Raw genomic sequence first — 24,912 nt, 5'->3', positions numbered from 1 at the left:
AAAAACTCATTATAATAATATTGAAAATGTACTTTGTGTCTATAAGGCATGAAATTCCAATGAAATATAATATGAAATTTGAATTCCGTGACGGCACTTATAGTAGTAATAACTAATCTGAGAAGAGACAACATCACCCACTCGATAGTAATCTTCTGTTCGTCCGTCCCTATGTCTATATATTAATACGTGACAAAAACTTTGTACCCCCCTTTACGAAAATTGCGCGGATGGAGGAGTATTAAATTTCCCACAATTATAGAGAATATAGAGAGGGAGTGCAGAATGCTAATATTTTTTATAATTTTTCCTAAAAAATACATTAAATCAATAAAAGAAACATGACACACACTACCATGTATTTGACACACACACACACACACTCTCGCATACTATATGCTTTTCGTTTATTGTCAAACTTTTGGTTATTGCTTTAAAGACTTAAAGCAGACTTAAGTGCTTTTACTTAAGACTTAGACTTAAGACAGAGCTTACAGATGTACTCAAATTGAGAGTAGATTAATATTGTTTATCGTTAATATTATTTGTTTATAAGTAGTAGTCTCGGCGAAATCTGTGATTATAAGTGTGAAGTAAAATGTCTTCGACAATAGAACCACGATAATAATAATCAAACTTATAATTTCAATTAATTATAGTTGAATTTCGACTACCGCGGGACCACTAGTTAATATTGACATACCTATTAATCAACTCAACAAAACATAATTATCATTAATGGTAAAAGAAAACAGCGCCACCTATATAAGAAAAACAGAATCGCAATCGGTTTGGAAATTTGCTATGCTTTGTTATGCTTAAGTTGCTATCCGCTAAGTGGCGCTGTTCTCGAGTATTTCTTAAGAGAGCTCCCTACGTTTATTTAGTAACAGTTAACGGGCTTTACTCGCACTTTAACAACTCTTTAAAAACTCTTTAAAAATAAAATTATGCGTGGGACCTACAACTACAATAATCTACGCCTGTCGTCGGTCAAAGACAAAGTTTGTGGAGTACATTTTTTTTATTTCACGTAAATTTTTAATAAAGCTTATTTTTCATAGCAATGATGACTGGAGAAGAAAAAACCGAGATATCGCCATCACAGTTATCTACCCTCCAAATTAGCGTGACTATATCAAATTTCCACATTCAAATAGCTCTACTATCGCACGTTCTCTCTGAAATTAATCTTTTTTTTCTTTCCTTTTCACTTGTAGCCTTTTTTTTATGATTGAAGGATTACTGGTGGCCCGGAGGCCTTTCCAGTTTCACCAGGACAGGTGGGCGAGCAAAGGCTCAGCCAGGAGGGGTGGGATTTGCTAACAGATACCCGAGCGCCTCCGGAGGAGATCTAACAACTCAAGAGTAGCTGCTTCGCGAATGAATCTACTACCGGATCGGAATCGCGACCCGCTGAGAAGATCCGGCGAGAAACTCAGCGAGCTGATTCATGGGTTAGGTTGCACGGCGAACTCTTTGTCGAGTTCGACGAGTACGGTTACCGAGGTCCCTAAGCCTGCTCCTAGAGCTGAAGGCGTCTAGTGCAAAGGTTATTGGATCTGATGGATCCGTAAGGACGTGACTTGTAGCCTAAGCGGCTATTCCAACTACGTGCTGAACGGCAGGTGAGTTCACGGGCTCAACCTGATAAAATTGATAACACTAACCCTAGCTTGGCTGAATCTACCACCGGATCAGAATCGCGACCCACTGATAAGATCCGGCGAAAAATTCAGTGGGCTGTGTCTATGGGCTAGTTCGCTCGTCGAACTCTTTGTCGTAATCGACAAGCTCTACGAGGACGGTGACCGGTGTTTGAAGAACCTAAAAGAAGCGGGAGTTGATCCGAGGGATCTGACAGGAGCTCTTTCCGGCGACGGCTGTTTTGCGTTGCCTCATCGCCTAGGGTCGTCTATAGGTAAATTAGCGGCGGCCTCGATAAGAGGAATATCGAAGTAGTGTTCTGATGCTACCATAACATACTTACGTATCAGTCATTAGGCAGCGGCTTGGCTCTGCCCCTGGCATTGCTGAAGTCCATGGGCGACGATAACCACTCACCATAAGATGGGCCGTATGCCCGTATGCCTACAAAGGCAATAAAAAAAAAGTTATAAATTTAGATCATTGTGGAGGTAGACATTCCTCAGTGTTCCGACGGCTATCCTCTTGAACCGGGATTGGATGACCTGGAGAAAGTTTATGTGCATGCGGGTCGAGTGAGCGAACACTATACTTTCATAGGCTATAAAGGAACGTATACAAGTTTTGTAGAGTCTCACCTTGTTTTGAAAGAGCAATTTACTTCGCTTGTATATTATGGATAGAGTTGACCGAGTAGGAACGCGGCTCGGTCGTGTACTGACCTAATATGAGGACAAAATGTCATCGCCGTGTCAAGGAGGTAGGTACTTGGCCTTCGAAGCCCAAGGTATGGGCAGCCCAGTTTTTAATGGCGGGAATGAAGCTACCGTACCTAATTTGAGCAATGATATTAGCAGTGGTGTCAGGAAGGCGACCCGTTTTGAAGAGCACGTGTGTGTTTTTCGTGGGGTTGATGTCGATGTGCTACTTCCAGAACCACTGTCCTAAATTTTTGTCTGCGATTTGGAGTTTATTAAATATGAATAAACGAAATCTTCATACTCGAGTAACAGATAACCGTATCATTGGCGACGAGGGCTAACTGGGTCACTGACTACCGGGGTTTGTCGTTAATGTATAAGCTGACAAGTAGCAGGGAGAGAGCGGAGTTTAGTGGAAGTCTAGCCCAGATGTGTCGCGGGAGGGAACGGGTTCCGTCTACTTGATACCCAAGCGAACGGTTCGACAAGAAGTATCGTGTGATGAGCATTCGACTATCTGGCACTCTCATGGTATACAGTTTATAAATTAAGCTGTTTTACCAGACTTTGTCGAAAGCCTTCGCGATGTTGAAGAAGAGGACTCCTGTGGGGACGGATCTGCTTAGCCCTACTAAGGTGTGCTCCGTTAGGCGGTGCATTTGTTGGATGCAAGAGTGTTTGGTGTGGAATATGAACTCTATGAGGATGCCTTTTGAGGTTCGAGGAGGTCTTAGAGGCGTTTACGAATCAGTCTTTCATACAGTTTACCAGCCGCTGGGAGGGGCTTAATTGGACCATAGATTGCGGGTTCTCTGTTAAATTTTCCACGTTTGTGTATGCCGATAACGAATACTTCTTTCCACACCTCGGGAAAGATGCAATTCGTCACAGTGACATTTAAAGTGGAGACTAACATGATTATTATTTGAGCGGATAAAATTTTTGAAACGCGGTTATGGAAGCTATTGTAAGCTCGCGATTTCTTCTTTGACTTCGTTAATGGTAACGGGAATAACGCGTCCGAGGGTGGCAGGGAAACTCTGCGCTCGACTTCCCTGTTGAATAGCTTGGTTTATTCGTAGATTGAGGTTTGAGCACTGGTGGTGCACTGCTCTTACAATCACATCAATCAGTAAGTCTGCCTTTTCATCGTCATCGAAAGCCGGGAGTTGGCCTGAGGGACATACCAGGGGAGGCATAGAGGCAATAGTTTCCAGTTTGAGGATCCTAGCCAGTCGCCATTATGCTTAGTGAGAGAGTGCGAGGACAGGAAGAACTTTCCCATCTTCTATTTCGGGTTTCGTCTAGACAAGCTATTTTGACGTCTCACTGTAAGCGACATATTCGAATTTGGATTGATTCAATGGGCATTATCGGAGGCCCGAATTAACGCGTTCCTAACTCTTAGGAGATATCTGAGCTCGGGGGCAGTCTGATATGTGGATAAAGTATTCGATGTTGATTTGGTAAGACACATTACTTATCGCGGTGGACAATTGATTGGTCAGGATGTCTATGGATGTGACGGTGTCATACAAGGACGGTGAGGAATTTAAGCTGTAAGAGAGATATTGTTAGGGAAGCTTCTGCCAAGCTAGTGCTCAGCTACTGCTAATACATGATGATCTTTCTGAGTTGGTCTGAGGTGTAAGGACGACCGAGCTGCATGTCGACAAGTCGGAGTTGAGCTCTAACATTGCTTGGATCGAAAGAATGATCGAGCGAACGATCGAGCGATCGACCGCACAAGTACGATACTGCTTAATGCCAGTTCGATGGGGCTCGGATGTTAAGCAATATTATAGGGGAATTGAGTCGTAGGGCCGAGGATCATCAATGAACGAGTCCAGTCACCTACCATTTAAGTTTGTTGTTGGGCGATTCCACCTAGTTTGGTGACAGTTAAGGTGTCCTGCCAGAATGATTTCGTCCACCATGTGGAGTAGTGCTTCGATGTCGCTACTCAGGGATTTTCCAGGGGGGAAATACACGGATGCGATGAGGATCGGCTGATGTCCCGTCAGTGAGATGCGGCACAATCAGGTCTCGATGTGAGACCTCAGTATGCAAGATGCGTGTACTAGTTGCGGGTGACACGCGGGCGTGAGAATCTTGCCAGCTTTTATGAGGGGCCACGGTTTTATCCATGCCGAATCAGTTGGCACCGGCTCTGGTACTAAGGCAGGCTTTGATGTCTTTGGGGGCGTCGAGGTTTTATGGCCGGTGGTTTGAAGGGTGACGCGGTGGTTTTAGTTTTTCTGCGAGGCTTGGGGGTAACTGTGTTAGTTAGCGGAGTGACCCTGTGTTTGCCACAAGACACAGCTGAGGGATTCGATTGCGGTTTTAATGTCGTCCATACAACGGGCAGTGGGGTGATCCCAAGCATTTCACGCAACGGAAGATGCGTGGCAGCTACGAACGGATTTCTTAGAAAACTGACAGTTGTGGCCCTATCCAGGAGTGCCACACTTGTGGGGATCTGTACTACGATCCCGGAGAGACCGCTTATAATTTTGAGGACGGAGGCAATACGTTTACCCTTTGGGGTGGGAACGAGGGTAATCCATACGATCTTATATGGGAATTTTCTCCGCCTGGTGCGCATGTGATGGACGCCAGTTACCGGGAAATATTGTTACTTTATGTCATTTTCGATGAGTTCCACGTCGAACTCTTTGGAGACACCGTGGATGACGACGTGTGATCGCTATCCTCCTGAAGCGTATAGGAGTGATATCCTATACGTTCCTTTCGGAGGTCGATTGATCAACCGCTGACCATTTACAGTGAAAACTTGGTTTATTTAAGAAATAAAGCATACCAGTAGGTATTATAGCTTTTATCGCTTGGATTTTAACAGTGTTAGAGTATTTTCTATAATTTTGTAAAATTATGATGGTTACGATTATTTTTGAGACTTTTTACAAAATTATGTTACAACCGGGACATCAACTTAATAAAGCATTTAAATAATATGTGCTGAACATTTTTAAGTTAATAGTAATACGACAAATGGTATTGAAAAAGAAGACATCAACGAGCCTAAGCGCTATGAAAGCTTAAAGTTTTCGCCTCGAAGCTTAGAGACGGCGCAACGAGACGAAATAGCTATCTACGGCAAGAGACATATGAAGCTTAAGGAACTGAAACATAGTCATAATAATTGATTTCGGCCGTAACGAGGTGATGCTCTAGAAAACTAGCATACGTTCCATCATGACCTTTGCAAGTGTAGTGTTCGCTCACGCGGCCTGCATACAAAACAATAACAATCCCGTTTCTGTAAGACAGCCGTCGGAGCACTGTGGTATGTGAGGAATGTTGATCTTGACGACGACGTGAATCTAGAGCTGATAGGTACGTAAGTATTTTAATAAAATGTTAGAACGCTACTTTGAAAAATGGCGCAACACGATAACTCTCGTATTGTGGCTGCCCTCAGTTAAAAGTCCGACCACGGCGACGGGGCAATACAAAGCTGTCGTCGTCCGAAATATCTTCACCATCTTCGTCACCATCGTCGATTATGAAGAAAAATAATGCCAAATATGTCGCTAGTAAAATTCAGGTCAGATGCTTTATTGACCCTTAGGCAAGAGGTCATTGAAAATGGAAACGAGCAATTCTGGGGCTTCAATAGCTAAGTCACAGCTTGCTTGGGACTGTTTTCAAATGTCACTCGAAGAAAGATATGTGATGGCGCTCATAAAACCGGTATCGGTAGGCAGCGACTTGGCTGTGCCCCTTGGATTGCTCACGTCCACGAGCGATAGTAACTACTCACCATCAGGTGGGCTGTATGCCCGTTTGCTTACAAGGTCAAACAAAAAATCCGTGATAGGAGTAAGTTTGTCACATACAATTGACATATCATTGGTAGTGAGTAGTACGTGGCAAAGAAGGTATCTGAAAACTAGCTCTAGTTGAGCGCATTACTCTCAGGTAGTAAGTAGCTATCTATTTTTCTTCGTATGGACGAACTCAGCTTTGGTAGCGGGTAACGCAATCGGAAAATAGAGATGATGGAGACATCTTCAACAGCTCCATTGAAGACTTCACTTCTATATTGAACACTGCTGGATATACCGATCCCAATAACTCCAGACTCTCAGAAAGATGCAGGGATACTCCTTGGAATTGCATAACAAAGGGGTACTTTCGCAGTGCAAATGCCTTCATGTTGAACTAAGTTCCATTTACTCTGTTCGCAGATAATTATCATAGGATTCTCCACTTCCAACAAAGTCTCGATCTTGCACCACGCTCCCAGAAAAACTCTATTGATAGCTATGATACTCCTTAGCAATACATGATTGAATAGTCTTTAAGCTTTGTGGAATAGACGACGAAAATACTCGACGTTAGTACCCAAGCGCCGCTCAGCCCAGGTGTATTCTTCTGCTGGCCTCGTTCTCGAACTGTAATGTACTCAACTGTAATGTGTGCCCCTGGTAAATATATTTTTGAACAACTTCGAGAGAACTACCATATACGGCAATCGGTTCCGACTGAACATATTGGTTACACATGATCTTAGTTTTGTGCAATTTCATCCGGAGACAGATGCGCTTAGAAGAGTCAGCTAGGCTGTTCAGCATTCGTTGCAAATCCTGAAACGTTTCGGCCATAATGACGACGTCATTTGCAAATCTCAAGTGTGAAATGTATTCGCCGTTTATGTTTATGCCACGTCCTTTCCAGTCCAGCATCTTAAACGTGTCCTCCAATGCATTTGTGAACAATTTGGGGATGTCTTGTCTCACTCCTCGATCCAGAGGGATGTGTTCAGACTGCCGGTTTTCTATTTGGACGGTTATAGTCGCGACGATGTAAATTCATCACTTGGATATATCGCCAGTCTAATTGGCAACGCTGCAAGGGTTCTAGAACTGACCAGATTTGATAAATTCAAGTTTCAATTCAAAGCTTCCTCAAAGGCAACGAAAGCTAAGCACAAGGTCTGATTATACTCATGGGTCTTCTGTATAATCTGCCGTATTGTGTGGTTTATGGTGCTGTATCCTCCTCGAAATCCAACCTGCTGTAGTGGCTGAATCTCATCGAGTCTCCGAGACGATTTGTGATGACTCTTGAAAACAACTTGTAAATGTGACTCAAAGGGATATGGGGCAAGCAAGTTTCTCGACAGGGTTTTGTCACCTGCTTACAGAAGCTCAGTCGTGATTTCATCCTCTCCGGGGGCTTTTCCATTCTTAAGGTGTCCAAGAGCCATCCCAATTTTGCTAAGGCAATTTTCTGGCAAGTTTTTGCTAATGTGGCGCATCAAAGTAGCTCTTGAATCGTCATTTTCGGGATCAGTACGAGAAACACGCGAAGCGTATAGCTGGCTATAAAAACTTTCAACCTCGGACAAAATCTCAGGGTTAGAAGTAACGACTCCTCTTCTGGATGTGGTCAATTTGGTTAAGTGGCTCCTCCCCAAAGATTGGACGAATACTTTCAACCCCCGATTTTGCTCGATCTCTACAGAGCGTGTATTGGAGCATGGAAGATCGTATCGTACCAGTTTGTAATTTTTTTAAGTGCACGGTATTCTTATAAAGTGACAAGTGAATGTTCATGTCACTCTCTCATAAAACTCCGGGTACATCCGAAAGCCTAACTTTTCCCTCGGTACCCCACATTTCACAAAATCTTGTACCTTCTTTCCTGAGGATTCTAACCATATTTTCGAGGGTTTTGTCAACGTTATTAACATTTTCAAGGCAGCAAATTGGCTCACCAAGTTTGACTGAAATATTTCAGATCCCACTGTGGTCTGCAGTAGGTGAGGTAGGAGTCTGGACCTCATCAAACGGACACGTTCATGCTTGAAGTCAATATTCAGAGAACCTCCCTGGTGACAGTTTGATCCGCTATGATGAAGTTGTCAGGGCTTTGTCATGTCCATTTCATTTGTCCACTATGATTCTTAATGCCAAAACCGTGGAATGCTACTACCGTTTCGCTGCAATTTTGTACTCCCATTTTTGCGTTAAAATCTCCCATGACAAACTTATAGGGGTCTTCGTGGTGTTGTTAAGAGCTTTTGATAATATATCTTCAAACATATCCACCACTTCATCATTCGGGTGTGTTGAGGTCGGAGCGTAAGCCTGCACAACCATGAGGCTATACCTCTCAGTCATTTTGATTACGAGATACACTTCCCTGTTCGACACACTCAAGATTTCCATAACATTGTCTGAAATGACTTTATTTATCAAGAACCCTACGCCACCTTGGGATAACTGGTCTCCCCCTCGGTAGTACATAAGATGACTCGATTCTAGAGTAACTGTATTCTCCTCCTCTCTTCAGATTTCACATAACCCCAAAATGTGCCACCTTATCTTCCCAATTTCTTCTTCGAGTTGTATCAGGTGCTCGTCAAGCCGTAACGTGCCGTCAAGCCGTTGTACCTCGCCAAGGTCAATTGTTTTCGGCGGCCGTAGTCCGTAACCCAGGGATTCTTCGCACCCCCTGCCGTGCTTTCACCGTGACCACCGCCGTAATCACGGGCAGTACGGCGACCGGGAAATGGTTGCCATGGATTATTCTGACTTGCCATAATTGGAAGGTTTGCCCATAATCGCCACGCTGGGCATGCGGGTTAGCGATCGCAGGGCGCTGTTACTCACGCTGATGGCGCAGCTGCTCGTCACGAGCTTGTTGCATTTTAGTAACTACACCACGTTTCGTGACGCCATCAATCGGTTGACGCGAATATTCGTATGTTTTGATTGATTTGTACATGACGTCCTTACCTTAGTCGCCTTTTACGACTTTTTACAACGGCACTGTAACAAACCCTTTTAAGGAGAGGAAGACAAATAAAGGTTTTTGTTCTTTGTTGTGATAAATATTGTCAGCGATATTAATAATGTTGACAACGTTGGTGTTATTGACAGTACTGTTCATACCAAAACAATATCCAACGAAAGTTCTAAAAGGTCGATCGTTTGAACGGTCTGGTTTCAGTAACAAGTCCAAATCTTAATGTAGGGTGACAATTAATTTAAAATACATTATATTTTAAATGCTACAAAAAAAAATTAATCAACATGCTCTGAAAACTATCAGTAAGTATCAAGTAATTATTAGATGCATGGACTTCGACTCTATCATAAATTTCACACTAGGTCACGAATTATTTCCATTGCCTAATGTGGAAAGGGATTCCGTATTGACATCAGAGCTGCACGTGACTCTTACTGTTTAGGTTTCTCTGAGATGTGAAGTCCAACTCTCAATTTGACGGAACTGTTATTTCTGAACGCTGCTGCGTATGTATGTTCCGCAGTAACAGACGAGAAGAGTGTGGTAGAGGGGTGTAAAAGTGGTAAAATATATGAATATATTATGGGAGATAACGGTAGGCAGCGGCATAGCGTCTGCCTATAAGGGGGCGATAAAAAAAAAGATAAATGAGAAGATTGGATTACATTGACTCATAATTTTTATTATGGCTGATATTATTTCAGATAATAGTAATGTATGATTAAGCAATTATAATTTGATAATAGTGAAATTGATTATGTAGGTATTTATTGATTATAACGATGATAATAATGATTACAATATAGTGATTAAGAATCAAAAACTTACTAGACTACGTCATACATTCGTATACAAAATATCGGAACCAAAAATTTTGGTTACAATTTGTTGATGCGATCAAAGAGAGAATGATTTTTCCCTTTCAATTTACCGTCTCATTATTTACCTAGTCGTCTTTTAAGGATTGGAAATAAATCGCGGACTGCTGTTTTAAAGCAATGCTAACGCTTTTTTTTCTCGTATATGTGCGACTTGTAAAAGACGACATAGGTATATAAATGATTACTCGAATTTTATAAATAATCAATCGGAATCAATTTAAATATGAATCCATTCTAATAGCATCCACGTTATTTGATATTATGACTATATTTGCCAAATAACTTTGGTAGAGACGAGAATATATATTTACTTTAAGGGATAAAATACCTTTTAATTAATCACCTGCCTTAGTGGCCTTAATCAAAAATTAATAATCGAAGACAAGTCTCACCCGGTCAACTGTTATTATAATTTCAATAAAATCATTATTTCGACAAGATAATTTAGTAAAGTATTTTTTTATTCAAAATAATCTCCGTAAATCAAAAATGCTCTGATGATGATAAAGAGAGTTGAACAATAGTAAAAATTCTCTTAAATGTTGGTTCTCTTTCGGATAGCCTAGCTTTAGTCTTGAGTATTCGAAGAGAATCTGTCTCGTAGCGGACAAATGATCTGATTCGGATAAATACTTAAGTCCCTGATCTAATTGCGGACGATTGGTGTGCGTGTGATACTAATATTGTACATAATTCGCGTAATCGGAATCTGGAGCAAATAGTATTGGCTTGAAAGTTTAACAGAACGTTTAATTCTAAGAATCCGTATTAAAATAATATAATATAAAATGAAATGCACTGAGTTCACTTGCTGTAAGTATTTGTGATAAAAAAAGTGTCACCAAGATTACTAGTAACATTTATTCACGTGGCTATTGTACTTCATAATTCAAACATTTACTTTTGGCTGGCCGATCCTGAAACATGGACGCAATTACAAATAGGATTTTGTTATAGCTATGCCACAAGAATCTTATGAGTGCGGTGAAAAAACTTTGATAATGCTAATCTTCTAGTATATCGTTCCCTCACTACTGAGGATCGCGACCACATGTGATGTTCCTCCACAGTGTTCGATCATGGGTGGCATGGATCGCATGGTACAGAGTACCACCAAGTACTTCCCTTACAACATCTGACCATCTGGCTGGTGTTCTGCCCACGGCGTGCTTGCCCTCTATGCGACCCGAAATTATCAGCTTCTCTAATTCACGTCTAGGAGACCGCATGATGTGTCCGAAGAAGCTCATAAACACGTTCCCGGCAGATGGCAGAGAGCCTTTTTCAGATGCTAATAGTGTTAACGAAAACCGGCCGATTCCAATAAGTATTTTAAAACATCAAAGATTTCTTATCAAAAGAAAAATATTTGAAAAATATCAGATTTTATTTAAAAAAACTAGTTCAACGACCTACCTAGTCCCCGGAGTCGTAACGTAAACGCATTGCGGTGTACCGCTTTGATTCATTCAAAAATGAAGGCTGGAAACATCAATAAGTGTGAACTCTTAAACCGCACGCTGTTTGAAAACATTTGTCAGTTACACAAAACGAACATCGAAAACATTGGCCCGTTTCAAGCCAATTTCTAATTTGAAATCGTTGTTTTAAGTTCTAATTTTGTTTGAGATCGGAAGTGCAAATATCGAATGCCCAGTCAGTTTTAAAGAACCTTTTGTTTACACATCAAACGGTATCGACGGCTTTGAAAATCATGAGAAATTTTGAAGCTCTTTTATTTATTTTTCAATGTACGAAGATCACGCGATCGGGTACATATGTTACCGCAGCTTGCGAAATACACAAGACGAAGACAGTTTAACCTTCATTATAACAGCAGCGGAATCCGGCGCGCACAATAAACGTTTTAGTTAATAACCGACTAATAAGTTATTAAACTTACGACCGCTAATAAAATAGCACGTGTACGCCAAATAAGTTCGTAATAGATCGTAAATTTATATGCGAAATGCCGTACGTAAATAAATGCAGCGCGTATCCAGTCGAAGTTGCCACTATCTCCGATGACCCTGAACAATTTTCAACCTGTCATTTTGCATGTCGTAAAATAAATGACTCACCAAGACGGAGCTACTTCGGTCGGGGTCGATGTGGTGTTAGCGTTCTCCCAGGGCGGCTTCGATTGTTTCTGGAATCCGGCACCACCACCCGCGAACATTAATACGGAATATTATATCACTAGAACACGAAATACACAGCACTGGCACTATTTTTTTTTGTCGCGTTTCAATTCCTCTCGGATAGCTAATGCACTACACAACTTGTCATTGTTTACGCATCAATGCGGTACCTATATTGCGCGCACGAAGTTTTTTTTTACGAAGTATCGTTCGCGTACCACACGGGCGGTCTCACTAGAATGTTTCCGTTGAATATTTTCAGTGAATGCGTAAAGTATTCCGGAGTTACCGTGTCTGCGCTTGTGGCGACGGCTATTTTTATTTTTGGTACTCGAATTTTTTATCACATTTGCGTAATTACCCAGCCCTCAGTGCTCTAGCCGGACAATCGGCTGTGCTCAAAGCAAACGTATTGTTGTGAGCTATTTATACGTGCATGGTGGTTTCTTTTTGGAAGTCGCTTCACGTATTATAGGTCAATGGCAACTCAAGCTTATATTAGATTCGTTCTTTGAATAATTCTCGTCACGCTGCGCTCGTAATTATCTGTTAAGTGTAGTGTAATTATGTGTTTTTTTACTAAAATATTTTAATCTGGGTGTCATAGGATGCTCCGTGTGTTTGTTTACATTCAATTAGGCTTTTTCTTAACAATTCGGGGTTTTACTGGACTATTTAATTTCATATTCTTGTTTTGCATGATATAATAAAAAACACAATATGTTTGCAATGATATTCTATGAAATTAATTGTGAAGCTCTCAAGCTTAGTTCGTGTTAGTGAAAGAGGGTAAATTAAAAACACTAAATCGCATTTTGTTATTGCGAATATAATAAATTAATTTACTATAGCAATGTACCGAAAATTTTTATGTTTAACACATAAGCCGTTTAAATCTCGTGTTTATTAAGTTGCCTTTTTTTGTCGGACATTTATATTAGTAAAAGTCGAACTGGCTAAAAATGTATATCTTATTTTATTTTCACCTCGCACAGTCGAATCTTGTTTTTTACTGTTATATGTAATAGCCATCGTCTGGAGTGTAAAATATTTAAAAAAAAATAGTACTTTAATGAGAGTGACTGTGATGAATAGACTCGCTTCTTTAACGTGGGAATCGACAGCGAAGTATGTTTATTTTAGTAATATATGTTTATTTTTGTTACCTTTACTACTGGCTCAAGCCGGCAGACTTGTTGTTGGTACGAAACCAGCCGTCACCTGTGTTACTAGTAGTTTCGATTGCAGGTTCATTATTAAATTAAACCTTTTTTAATTTGTTTTTATTGCAGGTGTTGAGGAGCGTTCACATAAAAAAAAACGTGAATCATTTACAAACTTGAGTTGTTATTTTCTTTTTGATTTTATGCTACGTGCTTTGAGATGGACCAGCAGATACTCCCGGAGTTCACAGATCGCGCTCATTTTTAAATATCTAAATAGTATTTGCGTGCACAACACAATTATATGATAGCGCGATTTATTTCTTGAATGCACATGCATTATTGAGTTTGTAAAAATGAACGATTTGCCTAGATTATTAGTATTTGGTACCGGAAACACTAAAAAGAGATTCCCGTTGTGTGAATTTCTCGCGTGTTTTGTTAGTTTATTTTTAGGAATTTAACATTTCGCGAGCAAAGAGCTCGTCGTAAAACTAATGTTTGCGCTTTCAAACGAGAGATCGTGTCACTGTGTCGTAATATACGATTTTATAGACGTTCGCTAATTGAGCATTACCAAAGTTTTAAATTACCAAACACACTCGGAAGATCTCGTGTGACGTAGCGATATGATTACCATGTGCCAACTCATTTTAGCATGTTATTTCATTTGCCTTGTTTCGATGAAGATATCGTAATCACTATTTTAATATGGCGTCATGTTTCAAACGTCTATTAATAAATTAACAATTATTATATGGGTATCAAATCAAACTGAATGATTAGTAAATTTAAATCAAATTTAAATCATTTTTAAATTAATAAAATCATCCATAAATTTATAGTCAAAATTAGTTTGTAAGAACCTGAATATAATAAATGAAATAGTGTTATTGTATATTTAATTAGCAACGAACCTTAGATGCATAAAATATTTCAAAAATGAGTTTTGTTTAAACTTTGCCTCTTACTGAGAACGGGCTTTGCTGTAGTAGACAAATCGACCGCTTTTATTTAGCTGCTATTTGGCTGCTTAAAACCGATCAATTTCTATATTAAGAAGAAAACCAACTACGGAATATGTTGTATTACGTAGCGCGCTTAAAGTAGCAATAAACAATCGTCTCTACCAAAGTTAATTTAATATTTTGCTTTTTGTTTTTATGCCTATCTTTATTATTGGCCACTTTTTTATTTAAAATGTTAACGGTGGCATAAATACGGAGAAAAGGACGGAGAAAAAAGAAAAATATGAAACGGATTGAAATTTTTAAAATTCGAGACGATAAGGTAATGTAAATTTTGATTTTGAAATCTAAACATTGATAAATTTAGTTTTACTTTCGGAAATGTTTTCATTTATTAGAAGCATTTATTGAAAATCTCTCTCCAAGAAAGATACATATATTTGTTTCGTTGAATTTGATCAATTAATTATAATTAATGTCTCACTTTACATCTCAACATAAGATGAATGATATCATAAGATGGATCTTGTACTCTAGTTCTGAAGTGTTTGTAATGTCCAATGTTATACATTTAAAAGTTAATTCAAATAATAGGAAAAAATGCTATCGAATTAATTACTTGACGAATGTAGCTACGAACACAAGTTCCACAGAATTACATTTATACATTTCTGGTATGATAAAAATTAAATTATAATTAATTATTAATTAGTGAAAAAAATTAAATATGTTACAGAGCTTACAGTGATCAGTATTATAACTGTAATCATAATATTCTTTTAAAATTATAGTGCTTGCAGTTTAAAATACATTTAAAAAAAGTACAGCGCAGATTTTAGCAGATGATAATACAATTTTTTTTCATAAATTTAATTTTTTATTTAAACACAAGTCAATGACGATATTTCATAGTAAGGTTAAGGATTTTAAGCAGCTACGGCAGACATGATATTTGTTTGTCGAAAAACATAGTACAAGGAGAATTTTTAGCGCTTTTCGAAATTTTTGCTTTAACTAATTTCATTAAACTTAAACTCATTAAAATTATTTCAAAATTAAATGATTTTTTTTAAAATTTTAACTCGCTTCCCAATTCAATTTGTTCCAAAATTTTCCAATCCAAAATTTTCGATTTTAAGATAATATCGTTAAGATATCAATAGTTTGTGTTAAAATAATACATAATTAAACTTTGTATTGAAATACAGATTCGGACGTGCAGCTTACTAGATATCAATTGTTCATTGTAGCCCATATAAAAGGCAATGTCAGAGACAAAGCCAGATCATTTCGTTCATTTTACATTCTTTGATGTTCGAACTGTTACATTTTTAAGTTAAATTTTCAACGGATAAAATTGTTTTCTTTGGTAATGTGTGCCAAAAATCGTTATGCACTAAAACGTTCAAAATCTAACCAATCTGTTTACGTGGTCTCTGTTTTTGGAAAGCTTTGTAAAACAATGCTTTTACAAAATCAGAAGTTTCCGCATGATCTTATTACAATCGATCTTATTGCGATCCATTCTCTTATTCTTAATGATATAATTTCGGCGCACAATGGATCTATTACCAATTTTGAGCTTTCAAAATAACTTGAAGCGGGCATGGCTTACCGACCTATGGATGGCCTGCCACAGACTGACGATTCATATGAACGGTCAAAATGAAAATATATGTGAAACCAATATTATTCGATTGAAAATGAAACTAATTTAAACATCATCTAATATGACTAAAGTACAGAACAAATTTTTTTGACTATTACAAATAAATAAATAAACTTTTCAATCGATTTAAAATAAAATACCTGATTATTGTTTTTTATTTACGATAATCATAAATCAAATTTGAAATCATTGTAATCATGACCGCTGATTCAATTCATTAACTTTTATTTCAAACAAGTACTTTGGAAACCAAAAACATTAATTTTAACATCCTATTATCTTGTGTTATTAAATCATCGAATTACACTAGCACATTCACAAACTAGGTAATTAATATTTAATAACAGCATTAACAAAAACATGTTCACTTCAGAGGGCGCTTGATCAAAGTTAAGTCTATAAATAGCTTTGACGGGTCAAGCTACGTGTCCAACTTTAGTGCTGATTTTTATTACGTCATACTGAATTCTCAAAGCGTAATTGATTGATATTGTATCTTCTTTAAAATGAATTTAAATCAGCGGCCGTGTTCTTACCTAAGACTTACCTCGATCACCCCCCAGGACTGGATGGATCTTACCTGCTACAAAGAAAATCTATCATTAAATTGATGTTTCAATAACGCATTATTGTAAAATATTTTTTATTTCAAAAACTATGCCAAAATTGTTAAATTATAATTAGTTTTCATAATGCTGTCTTTAAAAATCTATACATCATTCACGTATATGTTATATACTACATTATATTTTGGTCATTGATAAGTAGATTAGTATTATATTTTAATTTTTTTTTATTGCTTAGATGGGTGGACGAGCTCACAGCCCACCTGGTGTTAAGTGGTTACTGGAGCCCATGGACATCTACATCGTAAATGCGCCACCCACCTTGAGATATAAGTTCTAAGATCTCAGTATAGTTACAACGGCTGCCCCACCCTTCAAACCGAAACGCATTACTGCTTCACGGCAGAAATATGCAGGGTGGTGGTACCCAGCCGCGCGGACTCACAAGAGGTCCTACCACCAGTATAATAATATATTTTGAAACTTACCGTTGCGTGATGTTGTACTCTTCTTTTGCCGTGCTATTTTCATTCGTTGGATCAGTGGTGATTACCTGAGGGACATTAAAATGTTAGTTTATACAATAATTCGGGGATTTACTGTTGTGTAAGTTAAGTGTAAGTTGTTGAAGGAACAGAGAAAGAGAGCGTTGGATGCGTGTGTTTTAACGAAAAGGCTTGCAATCAGCCGATCGGTATCGTCGACAAAAAACATATTACTTTTACTGCACAGAACTTGAACGTAGCGTTTGGAAAAGTGTAACTTATAATTTCTCGTTTCAGCTTCAGTCCCCTAGGCGGCCGTAGTTCAAATATGGACTACAATCTCAAGCTATTAGGGTTGAGATCGTTTAGTTTTCCTCTAGCCATCAGTACGTACCCTGAAGAATATTTATTAGTATCGATAGTTTATAAGCTGTGGGTTTTATTTAGTTAGTAGGTTATGCTGAGGGAACCAATAGAAATAAAAATAAGGCATCTTTTTGTCCGTATTGACATGAAAGAGAGAGGTAGATATTTTTGTTAACTACTTTATTATTATTGACTTCGAAGGTAAATGGCACAATAGCCTAATTGATGTTGAGTGTAAAACTGTTGTTCGTGGACATCAGCAATTCCAGCAAAATAGTCTGGCCACACTTCACCCAAATAGTATAAAAAGGGTAATAAGATTAAAATAAAGGGATGTTTCCAACTGTGTAACAAAAATATTCATGTTAAACTTACCGTATCGTTTAAGGCTTTCAATTCTTCTAAGCCGTCACTGTTTTCTGCCTCTGATGTTCTTCGTTCTTCTAATTCCTATTATTAAATGAATAAGTAAAGCAAGTCGATAAACGATATCCTAGTGGTCCCAGCCAAAGTTAGATCACAAATCAAACTGACCATGATAATAATATATTGCTTAGTCTAAGCTTACCTGTCTTTTAGAAGCCATGGTTATCTTCGTAGCGTCTTCAAATGTTTCTTCAGTACTGGTTCCCTGCATGTCTATCTTCAGTTGTTCCTGTTATTATAATGGATTAGTTTCTCTTCTATGGCGGTAGGACCTCTTGTGAGTCCGCACGGGGAGGTACCACCACCCCGCCTATTTCTGCCGGGAAGCAGTAATGCGTTTCGGTTTGAAGGGTGGGGTAGCCGTTGTAACTATACCGAGACCTTAGAGCTTATATTTCAAGGTGGGTGGTGCATTTACATTGTAGATGTCTATGGGCTCCAGTAACCACTTAACACCAGGTGGGCTGTGAGCTCGTCCACCCATTTAAGCAATAAAAATAAAAATGATTTCAAAAATACTAGGATATAGCTAACACACGTTCAATAATTTAAGTTATAGTGTTGTAAAGTACAAAGTATATTCGAAATGGAAAATATAGGTTTTATTGTATGAACTTACCGATACTTTTACTGCCATTTTGTTGGTAATTTCTTCACTTTCTTCACTTTCTTCACTGTTATAGATCTGTGATATTGTTTCTACGACGATTGAAGCCTGTTAATTGTAGTTGTTTTTTTATTTTATTTTTATTGCACTAAACATCTAATAAATGGGATTTATCAAAGTGGTGGATTGTATGCTCTAACCCAGCCAAAATATAAATAATAAAAAAATTGTTCTACTTATTTTATTTCATGGTATTGACTCGCAATAATAAATATTTGATGATGAGTATGCTACATTCACATCATTTTGTTTGTTGCCGATTGATTTTCTGTTTGTCCTTCGTAAAAATACGTTTTTGTATCCACTACAAATTCGACAAATCGTGTTTAGTTTAAATAATGCGTTAGGTGTTTTTTTTTGTCACTGGTGCCAGCCCCTCCCATAGATAATACCCATAATTTAATCAAAGAGATATAGCTTCATCTGTAACTTACCCAAGCACTATCTGCCATCGTCTTTTCTAAGATTCTATTGACTTTGAATGCCACTGTTTCGTGTAAGGCGCCTGAACTCTGTTATTAAAGGATATTATAATTTGATATTGGTTAATAATCACAATAAAGCCATCGAGGTATCGGTCTGATTTTAAAAGCAAGTATCTAGTTTACCGTTCTTTTGAAAGGCTGTGCCTTTCTCGATGCCTCATCGGCTTCAAATTCTTCTGTGGTATTAAATGCTTCTAAGCCCTATAACAAAATAAACTTAATAAGCATTTTGTCTTCATAAAAACACAATAATTTTGAATTAACGTCTTACGTACACGAAGTATAGCCGCTAACAAATTTTCCCATGTATCAAACATTTCAATGTCTTTCATCTCTGGGTCCTGTCATCAGAAAGAGATGATTATATTATTCGTTTTTCGTAAAATGTAACATTACAAACAGTTAAATTATAATACATACCAATTTGTTGAATTCAATCGGTTCTATTATAAAGGCACCTCTTTGAACTCCTAATTTATGGCTTAATGCTTCCGGCTGGTAGAAATAAAATTGTTGTTTTAGTTTTTGAAACTAATGACTATAAAGTAATAAAGCTAATTCTTGTAATAACTAAATAGATGATTAACTTTAGATTTATTTGAAAACAAGCGGCCCGCTTCGGCTCCGCTCGGGTCTTTAACAAAAATTTCAACGATATTTGACTTTGTTTTATTTTTTTAAATAAAAGAACACTTATTGCGGCGTAACTATAATAGGCAGACATACGCTGTCGCGACACTTTTTGTAAATATTAATATGTTCTACAAAGTCGTAGTACATTATTTTATTCTATCATCAACAGTTTTCACAGGGCACGCGATGTAAAGAATATTTTAGGTAATTTTTTTATACCTTTGGTTACATTATTGGAGTTTTAGTAAGAATCCCTAATTTTTTTCAAAAAAGATCATAGCCTATGTCGCTCGTGAATAGTGTAGCTTCCAAACAGTGAAAGATTTTTTTAAATCGGTTCAGTAGCTTCGGAGCCTATTCAATACAAACAAACAAACAAATCTTTCCTCTTTATAATATTAGTATAGATAAAATGCTTCTGATGAATATACTCGTAGAAGTATATTAATTACATAAGTGACAAATAATTGAGGCACTTTTCTTACCTGTCCTGTTGGGGGTATAACTTTCGAATTTACTTTTAGCTGAAACAAATGAAATATTTTTTGAGAGTTGTATAAACCATTCATTTAATGTGTAAATATTGAAAAAAAAACTATTGTTTTATGCTGGCCTTAGAGAGAGAGAGAGAGAGACTTGAGCTATGGAAATATGCTGATTACTGAAATCCTGATTTTAGAATTATGTATTTACATCATAGGTATTCACAATTAGAAGTAAAAGTCCTTTCTCAACCTCAATCGCGTGATTGCTTCATGGCATAAAGTAACAGGAATTAGCATAGGAATTAAGACAGGACACTGTGAGTCTTGTCTATTTTAGGCATACAAGGTCATATTACTGTATTTCTATTGTTCTGTTTTTTTTTTGTAATTTTTCGAAGTGTCTCTATAATTCTTTCTATATGTAATATTGTAATTCTATAAGTATAATTTTAAAGCCAATAAATAATACTGATAAGGACATCCATAAAAAAAATATTTTCCAAATAATTTCACATCAACTCGAAATGAAAAAATAATGGTGAGTAAAAAAATGGATTAACTATAATACTCACCGCTCGATGTTTTGCCATTATCTAAAACATACAAAATAATATTAGCCAATGTTTTCATTTTTTTTTAATGAGAAATCTTTATTGTTTTAACTTAAGTATGAATCTCAGAAAAAGCGAAAAACAAGCGAAAAGACTTGAGAAGAGTTTGAAGAGTTAGTGAGAGAGTTAGAAAAAGAAGAAACTTCCTTTTTTTAGAGCCCAAAAAACTACTCATAGCGAATAGATAAAAAAAAAACTAACTAGAAAAATAAAATCCAACTCACTTTCCGTGGATCCAATCGAAAGTCAATGATCTCGGCATTTTTATTATCCGGTATCATGCTAGTACTATTCGGGTAAAGACAAATTGTTTTGTTGAATTTGCGTACTCCTATTAGAGAGTACGCAAAAAAACAATTTGGTTTTACCCGAAATTGCTTTTTTGCAAGCTCATTATCATCTACAGTCCTGTTCATTTTGAATTGCCGAAGAAGCCTTTGTTGTTCATCTGGAGGTGGTGCCTGCAGATGAGGCTTTGTAACTACCAGATACAACACAGCCGAGATCGTGATCAGTATAGCCGTTATTATCGCGAAAATTATCCATTTTAGTTTCGTAACGTTGAGAGTGGGGGAGACAAGCCGTGGTTCGTCGGGTAAATCGATTTCGTCTTCATAGTAAAAAATTTCACATAAATCATCCGCAAAATGGACGCAGTGATCTTTCTTTCTGACTGGGTGGTGGTAATCTGCCGCCATTTTGATATGTTTCTCTACTTCATATTTTTTTCGTACATTTCTTTATAAATCTAATCATTTTTCTCCATGATACTCCAAAATATAGTTCAAATATTTTGTATACGTATGTATTGTCCTATATTATATTTCAAAAACTACTTATACATATCACGAGCATTGTTCTAATTTGAGTTTATAATTTTAGATTTTAGTTTTTTCCATTTGTGTGATGTTGAAGTCAGTTATCGTTGAATCTTGCTTGTTCTTTTATTTTGCTGCATTTCTATTTTATCTCTGGGATCATCAAAGAGCTCATCCATATTATAGCTCAAATCAAAACATGGTTATGTACTTAATTCTAATTCTTAAAAGTACTTTAAATGATTATTTGATATTTCAATTTCGATGATGATGATTTCGGAGATGTCTCATTTCTCTGTGGAAATCATTGTGGGCTCGATTAACAGTTTGGATAGTATTATCGATTACAGCTAACATAAATCGTAGCAGAAACATCGAATCCAAAACCAAAAACAGGGTTACACAAATAGTGACGTCGTACACATAATTCAGGTGTATGATGCATATAATACTGATGGAATTGTAGACCACGTATAAAACGAAATAAAAACGCATCTCCCTCTGTCAAGCTTGGATATTCAACACCCACATACGAAACGTCATGACTAACAACCATAAGGAGAAAATGTACGTGTAAAAAGAAAAGCGCTGAATAAATGAAGTACTGTCTATTTTATGACCAACGATATTTAAATTTTCCATGATCGGGATGAAGTGCATGATGCAGGTCTGCAAAAAAGGAAAAATGATCTTGAATCAGACAATTCTATTAATTGTTATTAGGAAAAAATAAACAATAACAGGAAATATAAGCATGTAGGGAGAGGAAGGTAATATTTAGGTAATAATAAGAAAATACTTTTTCATTCAAGTTTAATGGGCTTAATGTTCAAATTTACTGGGCATTTAGGCAAAAACTTATTGTTTGACTTTCACTATTGAAAAATTTCTATTGAAGCAGTGACAATATTCAGTTATGCCTGGGAGAACAAAATTATATAGCCGCGTTGTAATTGCGCGCAATTAATATTTGAAACACATCACTATCGCAAGCTGTGAATGCTTACGTATTGGAAAATGAAATTTAAACTTTTTCAATCCAAAATCAAAATAAAATTGCGTATTTAGGGTGGAATATGTATTAATAAAGTTTGCAACATGGTGGTAGGACCTCTTGTGAGTCCACGCGGGTAGGTACCTCCGCCCTGCCTATTTCTGCCTTAAAGCAGTAATGCGTTTCGGTTTGAAGGGTGGGGCAGCCGTTGTAACTATACTGAGATCTTAGAACTTATATCTCGAGGTGGGTGGCGCATTTGCGTTGTAGATGTCCATGGGCTCCAGTAACCACTTAATATCACGTGGGCTGTTGGCTCGTCCACCCACCTAAGCAAAAAAAAAACATAAAATTTGTAGCTGAAATGTTTTCTCGATGTTCTACACTGTTCGAGTACCAACAAAATAATTGACTTAGGCATTAAAATGTGTTTTTATTCAGATCTCATTCCTCGTACTGAATAAGAAGTGATTAGTTGCCAAAGAGAAAGTGAGAACAGTGAGATATAGATTAGAAATTTAGTGAGAATTTGATGGCAGTATTAAGCTGTGCATATTATATGACAGTATTAAGAATGCCTAGAGCGCTTGCCTATAAGAGCTATTGGAAAGTAGGCTAATTGACGATGTAGTCATTATGTGAAAAGCTAACTCAGGAGTAAGCTTTCAACTATTGCATTTATTAGTATGTGGACGAACTCTCAGCTCACTCGTCGATAAGCGGCCGCGAGACCCGATTCTCAAATGTTATTTAATGGGGAGAAGGGGCTCCCTATTATTAGAGAATGGTCAGGGTATGTGCGTAGTAAATATATTAGAGGGGTTACCAGTTATTAGGGAAAGGGTGAGGGGTGTGTGAAGTATGTGGTTGTGGAGTTTGTTATTGGTGCAAGGGCAGGAGGATTATATTAAAGAGTATATGGTATATATTATATGGTATGTTATATGGTATAAGGTATATGGTGTATGGTGTATAGTATATGGTATATATGTTATGTGGTATAAGGTATATGGTGTATGGTATGTGGTATGTGGTATGTGGTATGTGGTATGTGGTATGTGGGATGTGGTGTGTGGTGTGTGGTGTGTGGTGTGTGGTGTGTGGTGTGTGGTGTGTGGTGTGTGGTGTGTGGTGTGTGGTATGTGGTGTGTGGTGTGTGGTGTGTGGTGTGTGGTATGTGGTATGTGGTATGTTGTATGAGGTATGATGTATGTGGTATGTGGTATGTGGTATGTGGTATGTGGTATGTGGTATGTGGTATGTGGTATGAGGTATGTGGTATGTGGTATGAGGTATGAGGTATGTGGTATGTGGTATGTGGTATGAGGTATGTGGTATGTGGTATGAGGTATGAGGTATGAGGTATGAGGTATGAGGTATGAGGTATGAGGTATGAGGTATGAGGTATGAGGTATGAGGTATGAGGTATGAGGTATGAGGTATGAGGTATGAGGTATGAGGTATGAGGTATGAGGTATGAGGTATGAGGTATGAGGTATGAGGTATGAGGTATGAGGTATGAGGTATGAGGTATGAGGTATGTGGTATGTGGTATGTGGTATGTGGTATGTGGTATGTGGTATGTGGTATGTGGTATGTGGTATGTGGTATGTGGTACGTGGTACGTGGTAAGTGGTATGTGGTATGTGGTATGTGGTATGTGGTATTTGGTATGTGGTATGTGGTGTGTGGTGTGTGGTGTGTGGTGTGTGGTGTGTGGTGTGTGGTGTGTGGTGTGTGGTGTGTGGTGTGTGGTGTGTGGTATGTGGTACGTGGTAAGTGGTACGTGGTAAGTGGTATGTGGTACGTGGTAAGTGGTAAGTGGTACGTGGTAAGTGGTATGTGGTATTTGGTATGTGGTATGTGGTATGTGGTATGTGGTATGAGGTATGTGGTATGTGGTATGAGGTATGAGGTATGAGGTATGAGGTATGAGGTATGAGGTATGAGGTATGAGGTATGAGGTATGAGGTATGAGGTATGAGGTATGAGGTATGAGGTATGAGGTATGAGGTATGAGGTATGAGGTATGAGGTATGAGGTATGAGGTATGAGGTATGAGGTATGAGGTATGAGGTATGAGGTATGAGGTATGAGGTATGAGGTATGAGGTATGAGGTATGAGGTATGAGGTATGAGGTATGAGGTATGAGGTATGAGGTATGAGGTATGAGGTATGAGGTATGAGGTATGAGGTATGAGGTATGAGGTATGAGGTATGAGGTATGAGGTATGAGGTATGAGGTATGAGGTATGAAGTATGAGGTATGAGGTATGAGGTATGAGGTATGAGGTATGAGGTATGAGGTATGAGGTATGAGGTATGAGGTATGAGGTATGAGGTATGAGGTATGAGGTATGAGGTATGTGGTATGTGGTATGTGGTATGTGGTATGTGGTATGTGGTATGTGGTATGTGGTATGTG

General features: G+C 37.9%; 2 protein-coding genes and 1 non-coding gene across 6 annotated transcripts in view; 1 reads left to right on the top strand and 2 right to left on the bottom strand.

Annotated features, from left to right (window-relative positions):
• LOC101745029 (potassium voltage-gated channel protein Shaker) overlaps positions 1-13,189 on the bottom strand; it is a 527,752-nt gene extending 514,563 nt beyond the window's left edge. For both annotated transcript variants that reach the window (XM_062670791.1, XM_062670790.1), the window contains exon 1: positions 12,091-13,189. In XM_062670791.1, coding sequence (XP_062526775.1) covers positions 12,091-12,188 — 98 coding nt within the window. In that variant the 5' untranslated portion in view covers positions 12,189-13,189. The remainder of the gene's footprint in view (positions 1-12,090) is intronic.
• Positions 13,190-13,343: 154 nt separating this feature from the next.
• The window catches only part of LOC105841445 (uncharacterized), a 47,727-nt gene continuing 36,158 nt past the window's right edge, over positions 13,344-24,912 (bottom strand). For 2 of the 3 annotated variants that reach the window (XM_062670820.1, XM_062670817.1), the window contains exons 3-14: positions 20,899-22,161; positions 20,636-20,656; positions 20,064-20,102; positions 19,366-19,440; positions 19,221-19,286; positions 19,069-19,146; positions 18,895-18,972; positions 18,413-18,508; positions 17,936-18,022; positions 17,743-17,817; positions 17,005-17,069; positions 13,344-16,533 (exon numbers count right to left, since the gene is read on the bottom strand). In XM_062670820.1, the coding sequence (XP_062526804.1) occupies positions 16,527-16,533; positions 17,005-17,069; positions 17,743-17,817; positions 17,936-18,022; positions 18,413-18,508; positions 18,895-18,972; positions 19,069-19,146; positions 19,221-19,286; positions 19,366-19,440; positions 20,064-20,102; positions 20,636-20,656; positions 20,899-21,372 (1,161 nt within the window). In that variant the 5' untranslated portion in view covers positions 21,373-22,161 and the 3' untranslated portion in view covers positions 13,344-16,526. The remainder of the gene's footprint in view (positions 16,534-17,004; positions 17,070-17,742; positions 17,818-17,935; positions 18,023-18,412; positions 18,509-18,894; positions 18,973-19,068; positions 19,147-19,220; positions 19,287-19,365; positions 19,441-20,063; positions 20,103-20,635; positions 20,657-20,898; positions 22,162-24,912) is intronic. The other variant, XM_062670825.1, reaches the window with a different exon arrangement.
• On the top strand, positions 21,003-21,077 carry Mir2776 (microRNA mir-2776). The gene has a single exon (NR_107348.1). It is a non-coding gene; the product is annotated as a microRNA mir-2776 (primary transcript).

The sequence above is a fragment of the Bombyx mori genome, chromosome 1 (assembly GCF_030269925.1).
Source record: "Bombyx mori chromosome 1, ASM3026992v2".
Lineage (NCBI taxonomy): Eukaryota > Metazoa > Arthropoda > Insecta > Lepidoptera > Bombycidae > Bombyx > Bombyx mori.
Note: the sequence above shows the minus strand (reverse complement) of the source record. Positions and strands in the feature narration are given on the sequence as shown.